General features: G+C 35.9%; 2 protein-coding genes across 2 annotated transcripts; one reads left to right on the plus strand and one right to left on the minus strand.

Annotated features, from left to right (window-relative positions):
• Nucleotides 1-470: 470 nt before the first annotated feature.
• Nucleotides 471-4263, minus strand: LOC132558551 (NF-kappa-B inhibitor cactus-like). Its single transcript, XM_060223140.1, has 4 exons — nt 3489-4263; nt 2464-2905; nt 1995-2228; nt 471-1774 (listed from the first exon to the last, which is right to left on the minus strand). Exons 1-4 carry the CDS (start codon nt 3881-3883, stop codon nt 1757-1759), a joined length of 1089 nt encoding a protein of 362 aa, XP_060079123.1. The 5' UTR covers nt 3884-4263; the 3' UTR covers nt 471-1756.
• Nucleotides 4264-4418: 155 nt separating this feature from the next.
• On the plus strand, nt 4419-12608 carry LOC132558636 (phosphatidylinositol N-acetylglucosaminyltransferase subunit H-like). Its single transcript, XM_060223236.1, has 5 exons — nt 4419-4634; nt 8243-8318; nt 9047-9174; nt 9583-9660; nt 10319-12608. The coding sequence occupies exons 1-5, from the start codon at nt 4419-4421 to the stop codon at nt 10397-10399; spliced, it is 579 nt and encodes a 192-aa protein (XP_060079219.1). The 3' UTR covers nt 10400-12608.
• Nucleotides 12609-13946: the final 1338 nt, after the last annotated feature.

Consider the following 13946-nt stretch of genomic DNA (forward strand, 5'->3'; position numbering starts at 1 on the left):
TGATTTAGCGTTAAAGGAAACTGTTCATGTTTTCATTATGATGCCGGCATCTTAAACTCAGTTGTATTTTATTGAACTCTGTTGAACATTTACTGTGTTCAGTGAAATAATAAAATTACACTGAAGACTTACCGTGAAAAACCGTGTCACGAGTACTTGTTTAAAATGTATTGGTCCGGAAACTATAGTGGGGAGAGCGGTCACTGCTAAGGCTTTTGTTGGTTATTTACCTTAAACAATCCAAATTTATTGTTTCTCAATATTTCCAATGAAAAAAAATTACTAGGGAAGTATGTCTTCTAGGATTTACTGATCCTGTACCCAAAACTGAAAATCCACAAACAATGAAGATGTGCATTTCATGTTCCTGGTTCGGGTTTTACGTCTAATGCGGACGTTTAATTATTACAATGCCGTTGAGAACGGGTCACGGCATGTTCTCACAAAGTACTTTAAAACGCAAAGAATCATAAATTCTGTGTTATTTTATTTATTTTTTTTTGCATCATATTTTGTATACACAATTTTTATTGCATAATGATTTTTCAAACTATGAACTCGTAAAAATGTTCAATAAACTTCGTACTTCAAACATTAGAAAAATGTATCTACAAATGCACACTCTACTCACTGGGCATAAAGCACTCTCTCAATTCTTACGTTTTCTCCCTTAGTCTATGACATGTCTGGCATCTTTCACATGCCATATGTCTCTGTTAATTTCCCAACATACCTCATTCTAAAGCCTGTACAGTTTTGTATGCACTCTTCCCTCAATAGGTTGAACATAGAGCGGTTTGTACATGTTATTTACGCAACTCCAAGATCGACGAACTCCTAAAGGAGCATGTTGTCTTACTACTCCTTTACATCATCATTGGCATTATTCCTTATACCAAAAGAAAACAATTCAGGAAAATTCCACGCCAACTCCTCTTGGATTCGACAGTGACCTTACAAGACTAGTAATGTGCTATATACACAGGGTCTGTGAAAGTGTGGAAAAAATCTGTATGCAAACCTCATTTAGTATTACTAATTGGTATATTGGGTGTGTTAACCCTACGTATCAAATTATGTTACATATACTTAATTGGTGCATTTCCTCATTATTATACTAACAATATCTATAGGTTCTCTCCTAACACCAGAATCGAGACAAATATATCAATTTCGACAATGAATTTAAGTCATTAATCAGTTCATGGTATGACGTGTATATGTAATCCTATGCCTAATGTTTGTGTCTACAAGTGCGAGTGTCTGATAAAACATTGTCTTAGCCCTATATAGCACTATGTGTATGATCACAAAGCACACCCTCTGATACTCTGTAAAGATATATCGGTAATGATAATTTAGTAATAACTGTATACAAGAGATCCTGATAAATGTCTATTGCAGATCTATATCTATATCGTTGTCTATCCGTCATGTTTCCATGGTGACACTTTATTTCTGTGGTTGGTTTGATTATGTGATTCTACTTGTTTTTTTGTGGTGTTGTAAAATCCTCAGTGTCACATATAAAATATTTGGCAGGATAGTGAAGCCACTAGTAAAATCACGGATAATCATAAGGGTAGTATTTTTCTGGAAGCTGCATCTGTAGGGCTGTCCGCTTCAAGTCTGACTGGCTCGGTGTCGGTAACTGAGAGTGGTTGTCATTGACTGGGTGTCCCCACATCTCCTGTCCTGTACTCTGCAATGACCTTGGTGACTTTATATCCTCTCTCGAGTTGGACAAAATATAAAGCTACGAAAAAGACTCATCCTGTAAAGATGGAAAGACGATAATTGCATTATGTATTTTATAAACAATATTTCAAACGTATTGGAAAATTTATGATATCATGACTATTGATAACCAATCACACTTACAAGATTGTACAAAATGGTTGTACAAATGTACAAAAGACACATTTAAATCATCACCAATTATAACAACAAAACCAGCTAAATCTTCATCACAGGATTATCATTAGTGTTATTACCATGTCATCATCACTATCCGAGTCTTCCCGTGGGAGTTGGAATACTGCTCCAGCCTGCAAAAGCATTTGGACGATAGCGTTGTGTCCTCGACCTTGGGCAAGCATGAGAGGTGTCTGTCCTCCATATGTCCTTGCATCGACCCTGACCTTGTAATCCTGGAGGAGAAATGCCAGGAGTTGTGTGTTGTTTGTTTCGGCAGCATAATGCAATACCGTCCTTCCGCTCTTGCCGTCCTGTAACAAAATATTAATTTTATAATATTGGAAATGATTACTTGCATTGCTACTTTAAAGGTTAATTTGTATGTTTGTAATCCAATCTTGAATTGTCAAGACACCATTTTATTTCAAAACTGAATACAAAAATTACATACAGATATCGAAATCAACCCAGTGACCCGTTCTGTATACTGAATGAGGTTTACTTATACAGAAAAGTGTTTTCCACATGAAAATCAAGTGTACGTACCATTGTGTTAATGTCTGACCCTTTGGACAATAGTTGCTTCAACACAACAAAATGTGAACTCTCTGCCGCGACATGTAGACAAGTCTGGCCATTGTAATTTCGAAGTTCCAAATTTTGTGGAATTTTCTGGTAGGGGATCTTGTATGAATTCTGCAGAGTTTCTTCATATGATACAGGTTCTAAAAGTGATCTGACAGTCTCGTGATCGCCATTTCTGGACGCAATGTGAAGTGGGGTGTCGCCCCTATGGTCGCGGAAAGTCACGTCAGCTCCAGCAACGATGAGACGTCTCACAATATTAGTCATTTTCATCATCACAGCCAGGTGAAGCACGGTTTGCATTAAATCGTTTTGTAAATTTAGGAAACCAAAATGTGGGACAATTTTGATAAAGTATAAACACAGGAGAGGCATTTCTTGAATAATTGCCGAATGAAGCTGCCTGTAAAAATAAGACAAAAACATATATATCATCTGACAATATGAACGTTGTATTTGATGTTTAGTATTGTAACACATTGGTTTACGGTATGTCTTTACTTTTAATTAAGACCAAAAAAACCCACATCAAATGTAACCAATTACTATTTTTATTTGATAATCTATGTTTATTTCTATTGTTTTCATTAACTTCTGTTGGCCTTAGCAACGAAAGTCTCGGCCCATGGGAGTTACATGTGTACAGGTACAGATTGTACAAAAGACACACATGTGAATTTTAAAACTGTTTCTTCAACTCTCTGAAAGGACAATGCATACAGTTATTAATACATAACTACATTGTATATTGTTACTTTTGTTCCATTTGATAACCGGGAAGAATATTCAAAAGCTTGCCACAAGTTGCACATTAAAGGAAATGTCATGTGACAATCTAAACCAATGAAATACGAGTATCTTGGCCAACGATCTAGGCGTCTTTCTGTACGCGTCCGGAGATCAAACTTAATTAAAACACTAAAGTTCGGTGCCCTTTTGTTCGGTGCCCTTTTGGGTCAAAATGAACGGCAGAAGTGATAACTTACGTGTCACCTTCTCCGTCCTGTTCATAAACAATGTCCTCTTGACTGACTACGGGGCTAGTGGAGAGACACTGCTTAGGTTCAACCCTGCTTTCCTCAGTTAACTCACAAAAGCTGGTCTTCCCAACGCAAGAATCAAGATGCATATTCTGAAACTGCTTCCCTAAATCCTGGCTTTTAAAACTATCTCCAATACCAGAGTCATATCGTTCAGGACTAGTAATAGCTCCTTTCTGTGGAAATGAATGGGCATCAACATGACAGAAATTACTCTTAAAATGCGGTGCACAGTCTGGTTCTAAATCGTCACATTCCAAATCGTTAGAATCCAAATTTTGGGTTATGCACATATTTCCTCCACCAATTTCGAGGTCATTGCAATTGCAATTAGTTTCCATTTTGAACTATAGGTATAGCCACAAGCCAGGCTACGCACAAGTTGAAAGCAAATGGCGGACTGCTAATATACACGGCTTCGACCAGCTGTCAAACTTGACAATATTTAGTCGGTAGACGATCACAGTAACTCCACAATGGAATATTATACTCGTTACACACCACCAAATAAACTATTTCATATCACAGTTCCACAAATGAATATAAATGTCTGAAATTGACTGGAAATCCCCAAAAGCCATTAGGTCAGCCTCATTTTTGGTTTGGGAATTCCCACATGGGTTTTTCCCCCGGTAAGGCGAGGCGTAGATCAACTGTTCATAAAAGTTTCCAAAGCAAAGTAGTCAGGAGATAAACCATCTCAAAACGTATGTAGATTGATACATTTACCAAAACAAATACGAATATCTTACCCGTTGTCACATAATGCTTCCAAAGCTAAGCCTCATAAAAACCTACTTTTCTGAAAAAATTGCTAAAATTGATTTAAGATATAAAGAGTTATTTCCCTTTTCCGGAAGAAGAAACCACGCAGCTATGGACATCACATCATTCTCCAAACGTTCAGTGAAAAATGTTATTAAAGTCTGCTATGGACAACAGGGGAAAGAGTTTTGTATACAACAACCCCCAATCAATGTGGCCAAGTGTGGTATATATTTTTCATTGATTTATTTCGCACTTAATTTCCTTCATGGATGTATACCTCTACAAACTGTTCGCGTGATTCCTAGCGAATTCACTCCAGATCAGGTAAGCTTACATGTTATTCCCACTAGCGGATCAAGATGTGAGCCGCCCCGAGCCCGCCCCCTCTCTGCGCCCCACCCCATCTTTTAACCTTTGCCAAATGACCATTTTGTGCGAAATGATAAACTGAAAATGTATAATCACACCTGCTTATTTGACAATCACCTCCGAACTGAGGACGTTATATGATAGTATTCGTATAGAAATAAAGGGGAAAAAAGTAGGGTTATGCCCCGAATTGGATCCTGAAAATCTGTTACTTTGTACTTTCATTGACAAATTTCTTCACTGAAGATGCTCTCTAGTTCTAACTCCATTTAAGTACGTTAAATTGGACCTAAATGTTGCTTAATTATTCATATACAGTATGGTCCATTTATTCATTTTTATTTTTTGGGTTACATGAGACCAAGTCTCAAGTGATCTATTGAGATCGCCTTTTGTCGGGCATCATCTGGTGTGTGTCGAGCGTCCTAAACAATTTACATTTTCAACTTCTTCTTAATAATCGAAAGGCCTAGGGTGCTGATATTGAGCCTTTAGTATGGTGGTGTGAGGGGCTACCAAGTTTGTTAAAATCAATGACCTTAACCCACTTTTGAGGTCACAGAGGCCAAATGTGTTTGAAGTCTTTAAACAATTTCTCAATAGTCAAAAGGTCCATAGTGCGGATATTGGGCATGTACTATGCTGGGATAAATGGCTACCAAGTTTGTCAAAATAAATGATGTTGCCCCCTTTTCAAGGTCACAGGGGTCAAATAGAGTAGAAACTCCTTATCTTGATATTCATGGGACAGTGGAAAATATTTTGACCTATCCAAATTCAACTGAAACAAAGTGTCCAAATAAGCATATCAGTTTCCTGACGTTCATTACAGTTGAACTAAGTAGGGGTACTATAGAATGTTGGTATAAACAGTGTAATGTAATCTGTTATTTAAAATAGCAGTAAATAAACAGAAACAAATAAATTTCTACTTTTTCCTTTTATTGTTTATTCATCCAAAAAAATGTAACAACAACAACAATTGAATACATTTGAACTCGTGTTGTTCCATCCCGCACACTTGTACACTACCCTTACTGACCAGGCACATATAGATCTATAGATCATATATTTTGTGGAATGACAATAAAAAGAAAATAACTTTTGCTTTTGATGTGCTACTGAAAACAATGTATTAAGCTACAGATCTTATTGGTAGGAACATTATGAATAAATAAACATGAAAAACACCACACTATAGAGTTTTTATCTGTTATAGAAAACATTTTACAGGCACTAGACTTAACAAATTATGCAAAATATAGATTCTATCAATGAGAGTCTATCAATGGAAAAATGCTTTCAGCACATCATTGTCAAAGCACTAAATCTAGCAAAGCGCCTGATCATAGTCCTGTAGTAAACAAACTCAAAGCTTAGTTTCTCTCAGAGTTGTGGGGATCAGATTTTGTCTTTGTGCTGGTTTGATGGTTTCATTTTGATTCATCCTGAAGATGCACACAACCAAGCTAAATGTTTTCATGTCTTGTGTAAACACACTACTCGTTTAACATACAGGTTAGTCATGACTATACGATAATGACATTAATTAATAAGCCAATTTTTAATTGAATAATTAAACTGGTAATTAATCGCCAAAGATCAAGTGTTGTGTGTACGATGGACCGATACACTATAATTAGCCAAGTGTTATACACAGGTGACTTTCTACTCTGTTTATATATTGACTGATTTTGTCAAAAGTTATGCCAATGTTTTGACAAATTTAATTTTGAGAAAACAAATGACTTTTCCCTTGCTTTACAATTGAAGGTCACTCGTACTCAAATTTTGATGCAGTGAAATTCAGGTCACCTGAACTAAAATTACACAGATATAGAAGGAAAAAATTTGGGATTTGGAAATTATTTCAACTCAAACGGAATTTGGACTCAAGCGATTTCCAGAGGAGTTTCAACTGCATGTTGAACTCTTTCAACAACTTTTTCTCAATAGCCAAAAGGCCAAGAGTGTTGATATTCCAAAGTCAAAGGGGTCAAATGTGTTGAAATCTTTAAACAACTCCTTCTCAATGATTAAAAGGCTCATAGTACCAATATTGTGCCTGTAACATGGTGGTTTGAAGGGCTACCAAGTTTGTTAAAATGTTTGACCTTGTCCCACTTCCAAGGTCACAGGTTTACTTTTGCATTATATGTACAATGTAATTAATGTTGTACAAAGTGTATTTTCTTTTGTAGACATTTACTTTGATTTTACCCAAAACTTAAAAACCAAACAATAGGAACCAAGAAAAACGGGCAAGCCACTAGTGCCTTTCTGACCCGAGTCAAATGCAGCTTAAATTTTAAGACACTGATGATGATTTCTATTTATCCTGCAATATAAATTGAAAATCAGACAATCAAAACTGCAATAGTTTTAATCTTTATATACCTGACGTTGAAGTTATGCTGAATTTCAACATATGACATTTGCGAAAATTATAGTTCCAACTTTAATGAATATAGCAGCGATTTTTTGAATTTTGTAAAACAACATATGAAATTGCTTATTTCAACAGTTATTTGTGTTGTTCAACACAATTTTTAGTAATTTCAGGAAGCAATTCTGTCAAATTATCGCACCTGCTAAAATACAACTGTTTTCAATCACTTCCAAATACAGCAAAAAGATATGGCAGGTGTATTCCGGCAGCACTAGTTGCAGGATAAAATTAATTACTAGCCACGCTATCCTGATTTCTTTCAGGCTTCCTCCTCCCAAGCCCTACTCTCCCGTGGACCCTACAACCCTGAGTGGCTACATCTCTCATTCAAGAAAAAAAAATTAGTCAGAATCTATTAAAAAACGGATGAGGTGGGGAGAAGGGGAGATTTTTCAGTTTTAGAAAAATTGTACCCTCTCTAACATGAAATCCTTGAACTTCCCCTGATTCCTACATCTATGCCAGCGGTAGATCTTCCCATATATAGTGTACATTTATTATGTATATTTGAGTATATGACTGAAGAAGTGCACAATCAGTCCACACGACAAGTTGAATAATAGTCTTTATAGGTAAGGGTTTCGGGGTTAAATAAATGTGAAAGGACAGAGAAAATACTCTTTCCTGTTTAGTGCCCCTATCAGGAATGGACCCAGGTTTGGGGCGCAAATATCAACTTGCTCTACCAACTGTGTTGAAGAAGCATGCGCTGCCAGCTGAATGACAGAGTCGTTATATAACACTATATTCAAGCCACACTGACCTGCTCCTTTTACATTAGGATTTTGTTAAGAATTTACCTCACAGTTGCATTTCTCCATAAGTATGAAAATGCATAAATTCTGAATTTGTACTCAAATGTGACTAAATGTTAATTGCGAATGATGCCCTTGTAAAGCAGTTGATACCTAATAGTAGACAAAGTTTACTAGTATTGACAGCAGACACAATGTAAGTGCTTTTAAGAACAAATGATGTAAATTATGGAAGTCAGATTACATAAAATCAAATATTTCTCTTATGAAGGTCTCAAAAGGACATATATTGTGAGTTTAGCTGTAGTAATCTGTCCTTCCTTTCACAAATTAATTGAATTCATTTTGTTTTCTTTCAGATTTATTTTCCTGTTATAGGTGTTTGTGTGGCTGCTGTTGCCACTACAGTCATATTTGGTATTCAGATTCAGTCAGGTACATCAACATCTTCAGAATGTTTTTTGTTTTGAATTATTTTGGGAGTTAATTTTTCACCAAATAAGATATTGATAACAAGACAAGCTTTCATTATATGAATGTGAATGGTAAATGTTGATTATAAAAATGTGTCACTGCAATGTTGTAACATGGCACATCATGGTAATTGGTCCAAACATAGAACATATGTATAGAAAATCTGAATAATGATTGCACCATCTGAAATGACAGTAATAATGATTGCACCATCTGAAATGACAGTAATAATGATTGCACCATCTGAAGTGACAGTAATAATGATTGCACCATCTGAAATGACAGTAATAATGATTGCACCATCTGAAATGACAGTAATAATGATTGCACCATCTGAAATGACAGTAATAATGATTGCACCATCTGAAATGACAGTAATAATGATTGCACCATCTGAAATGACAGTAATAATGATTGCACCATCTGAAATGACAGTAATAATGATTGCACCATCTGAAATGACAGTAATAATGATTGCACCATCTGAAATGACAGTAATAATGATTGCACCATCTGAAATGACAGTAATAATGATTGCACCATCTGAAATGACAGTAATAATGATTGCACCATCTGAAATGACAGTAATAATGATTGCACCATCTGAAATGACAGTAATAATGATTGCACCATCTGAAATGACAGTAATAGTGTACAAAGCTTTAAGTAACTTTTTGGTAAATCCTCAGAGTCTCTGGTCTTTATATCATCTGTTGGCATCAATGTGAAAATGAAGAACTGGTTTGGACAAGTTACAGCTGAGTTTTTTGAAATCGGTGAAATCAAGGATATTGTAATTCTTGAAGCTATCACCATGGTAAGTTTTCATTGTAACAAAGTAGACATTGTTCAGTACCTTAAGTGAGGGCTATGAGATCAATAAGAGAAGCTGTTAAAAGATACCTCTGCATATCCTGACTATTATTTTCTAATGCACAACCTATTTGAAAATCATATGGTTTTCACATACCGGTATATGCTTGATTAGGGTATTCTGTAAGTCATCAATCACGAGGTCAGAAGTGCACATACCAAACTATTAGGAATAGGTCTTGATTTAGATTTCAATAGTTTCTTTATTTTCTGTTTAATTGTTTGAATATCAAAACACATTGGAGGATATCTGCTAAAAATTAATTAGTGGTGTGTGCATCTCTTTTAGTTTAGTCTTGACTCTGTTTTGGAAGCTTTATGTATTTTGCTTGTGTTGGATGTTTTTTAACAGCAAAGAGTGGTATGTTACCTCGCCGTTCTCTTGGAGGGCAGTGAAAGTAGCAAGGAACAGCTGTACCCACTGTTTATGGTAAGAAATATCAATTATGTTGTTTTTCTAGATTTACTTGTGTGCTAATGTGTTTATGGCATGTCAGAGTGTATGTGAGGTTACATTTACTTATGAAAGGTTAGAGGTATGTCTGACAGGTTAGATGTGTGTATGACAGATAAGATGTGTGTGTGACAGGTCAGGTGTATGTATGAGTGGTTAGTTGTATATATAAGAGGTTAGATATATGTGTGAGAGGTTAGGTGTATATATGAGAGGTTAGATATATGTGTTACAGGTGAGGTGTATGTGTGAGAGATTAGGTTATGGTATGTGTGAGAGGCTAAGTGTATGTATAAGAGGTTAGATATATATGTGAGAAGTTAGTTTTATGTTTGAGAGGTTTGGTTTATGTGTGAAAGGTTAGATGTATGTGTTAGAAGTTAGGTGGTTGTATGAGAGGTTAGGTGTGTGAGAAGTTAACAGATGTATGTGTGAGGAGTTCGGTGTATGTGTGAGAGGTTAGGTGGTTGTATGACATGTTAGATATATGTTTGAGAAGTTAGTTGTATGTATGAGATGTTAGGTATATGTATGAGAAAATGGATGTTATATGATAGGTTAGATTATGTATGAGAGATATCTGAAATTTTCGGAGTTTTAGGATTGAAATGAGATGAACCTTGTGTACTTTCAGAAGTCAAGTCCGGATCTAGAAAGCCTTAAGGTCATATACAAAGATGTTCATCAACTTTTAAAGGAAAGCACTGGTAGCTGACAAACTTGTGTTAGTGTTTTAGAGAACATATCCTCATAAAAGGAACAAGTTATGTGATAGAGACAGTTTGATGTCTTTCTTTACAGGACATTCAACAGTAACATTTGTGTGATAGCATAATTGACCAATAGGTCATTGATCATGTTATTTATACAGTAGCAAGCTTGTGAAATTGTGCTTTCAAGTTCACAGAAAGAGACTTAACTGACAATTTCTCCTTTGAAAACTGTAGGACAGACAAGAGATTCAGGTCCATTTGGTCGGTAATTGTAATAATATGTACACAAAGATAGGCATTCATTGTACTTATCAAATTTTTATGCTAGAGCATGAACCAGACAAGAAGGAATTTTCATATCTGATACACTAACCTGTGATGGTGTGTAATGCCAAAAGTTATTAGCCCTGGGACATGGTTGATGGATGTAGTTGCATCATGTCTTATTTTAATGTGGTAGAGAATCTTTAGAGATAAGTAGTTGGAATTTCCAGTCATTACAGGCAAGTATACTATTTATAGAGCTGAGATGAATGTTCCCTGATGGTTCAAGGCATTTATCACACTGTCCCTTTTATAGAGCTGAGGTGAGATTTCTACATTGAAATGAAAGAAAAAATCCCTTACCCATACCAAGTGGTAATAAAACTCTTGTCAATTTATGATAATATCACTTCTCTCTCTGAAACTGTTTAATGTTAGATGGGCTCTATCCAAGTCACTTTAGAATAGCTCCCTATGAAACTAATTTCGAGGGGAAGTCACTGTGAGATTGAAACTTCAAGACACGCTCTTTATATAGCTGTCAGAATGTGTAACCCTAGAGGTGTAACTCAAAATGACTGCTGTTGGAGGTTGTATTATTTGAGAGAAGATTTTCTCATACTATTACTCTATAATAATTATCTCTAAGCCATTGTATCTCTAGAGAAGCAAGATCTAAGATTGTGTTACCCTTGGGGAGCTCACTAGCGATTGTTTTGAGATTAACTCTAGAGGAGATCTTTGGGAGACTTATTCGAGATGAGCTTTTATTCAGACTGTAACTTTAGATGAGCTCTTTTTCAGACTGTAACTCTAGATGAGCTCTTATTCAGACTGAAACTCTAGATGAGCTATCATTGAGACTGTAAATCTAGATGAGCTCTTATTACAAACTGTAACTTTAGATGAGCTCTTGTTCAGACTGTAACTCTACATGAGCTCTTATTAAAACTTTAACTTTAGATAAGCTCTTGTTCAGACTGTAACTCTAGATGAGCTATCATTGAGACTGTAACTCTAGATGAGCTCTTTTTTCAGACTGTAACTCTAGATGAGCTCTTATTCAGACTGTAACTCTACATGAGCTCTTATTAAAACTGAAACTCTAGATGAGCTATCATTGAGACTGTAAAACTAGATGAGATCTTATTCAGACTGTAACTTTAGATGAGCTCTTATTCAGACTGTAAAGCTAGATGAGCTCTTGTTCAGACTGTAACTCTACATGAGCTCTTGTTCAGACTGTAACTCTACATGAGCTCTTGTTCAGACTGTAACTTTAGATGAGCTCTTGCTCAGACTGTAACTCTAGATGAACTCTCTGTATGTCTTTAACTCTAAATGAACTCTTATTGAGTTTGTAACTCTGGAGGAGCTCTAGATGAGCTTTGTCTACAACAGTGATGGTCTCTTTCTTGTACTGTAAGGCTAGAGGAACAACTGTTTCCAAGACTATACAGTTAAGGCTAGAATCTCTCTCTATGACTATGTCTAAAAGAAAATTTCTTTCTGTAATTATGTAACATTGGAGAAAATCTCTATACAAGCGTACATTCATTCTTAGATGAGTAAATTTAAGGAGCTGAATGATTTTTGAGACTCTATACAAGAGCTCCCTCTCCCTCTCTCCCTCCCTCTCCCTCTCTCTATCTCTCCCTCCTTCCCTCTCTCTCCCTCTCTCTCTCTCCCTCTCTCTCTATCTCTCTCTCCTTCCCTCTCTCTCCCTCCTACCCTCTCTCTCTCCCTCCTACCCCCTCGCTCTCTCACTTAGATTGAGTTACCTTTAGGGAGCTTTTCTTGAATTTTGCAAGGTTTTTGTTGGAGTCTACTTTCCATTAAGAACTCAACAAATTTCCATTACTAACATGCCCTACAAACATAGACTGGTGCTGTTTCTAACTTTTTACACTTTATACACTTTATATGCACTTGTTGTGAGAATTAAAAAAAAAACAAATATTTCACATTGTTTTGTTTTGAATTGCATGTAACAGCGACAGCAGTAGGCCAAAGTATAGAATGCTGTGATGGATATTCTATTAAGAAACAATGGAAAAAAACCCCTATGATTCACAAACATGAATGGAAACTTGGAACTGATTCATACAATATGTACTGCTTCATGTTTTTGCTGTCCTGAAGCATTTAGATTTTACTTTGATTAATGGTCTTTACTTTGGATCACTACACCTTGATAACGGATCATGTGACACCAGTAGGATCAATGTTATTCCACACTGATATTATGCTGTGTGGTTTTCATTATTGACCTTGGCCTTTCATCTTAATGTATAAATGAACAAATGAGGAAAATACTGAATTTAATCATTTCTCCTTGACCTCACACTGATGAGCAAACATTTTTAGCCCAACACCTGATTCAAACTGCCATGCATCCATGGTCCATGGTCTGTCTGTCCATAATCAATTCTTGTTATTGCTATTTCTTGAGAAATTGGTGATAGGTCTTTTTCAGATTTCGTATGTAGGTTCCCGTTGGTCCCTGGTAGTGCTCATTTGATTTTGGGACTAATTAGTAAAACAAAATGGTCGTTAGATGGCAATATTGGATTTTGATTTTGAAATACTGTAAACGCTATTTCTTGAGAACTGCAACATAGATCTTCCTCAAATTTTATATATAAGTAACTTTTGATCCTTAGTTGTGTCTGTTTGATTTTGGTACTGATCAGACAAAGAAAATGGCCAACAGGTGGCCATCTTGAATTTTGTTATTGCTATTTCTTGTGAAATACTGCATAGATCTTTCCCAAATTTCATGTATAGATTCCTCTTTGTCCTTAGTTGTGCCTGTTTGAGTCAGATCTGACCCAGAAAATTAAAATGGCTGACAGACAGCCATCTTGGATTTCACCAAGGGAAGTTTATTATCCCTATTTCTTAAGAAGTGCTGAATGGAACTCTATCAAATTTCATACCAAGGTTTCCCTTTGTCGTTTGTTATGCCCGTTTGAATTTGATTCTGATCAGAAAGACAAAATGGCCGACAGTCAGCCATCTTGGATTTTGACTTAGAAAGTTTGTATTTGCTGTTTCTTGAGAACTACGGCATTGATTTTTCTCAAATTTCATGTGTGCGTTTCCCTTGATCCCTAGTTGTGCCTGTTTGATTTTGATACTAGTCAGAAAAAATGACCATCAGACGACCATGTTGGATTTTGATTTTGAAAGTTTGTTATGCTGCTTCTTGAGATATACTGTTATCGGTGCTTCTTGAGAAACACTAAATAAAAAAAATTCATGTATATGTTCCTGTTTGTCCTT

This window comes from Ylistrum balloti, unplaced genomic scaffold (genome assembly GCF_031769215.1).
Source record: "Ylistrum balloti isolate Yb309-2 unplaced genomic scaffold, AGI_CSIRO_Ybal_v1 Utg369660, whole genome shotgun sequence".
NCBI lineage: Eukaryota > Metazoa > Mollusca > Bivalvia > Pectinida > Pectinidae > Ylistrum > Ylistrum balloti.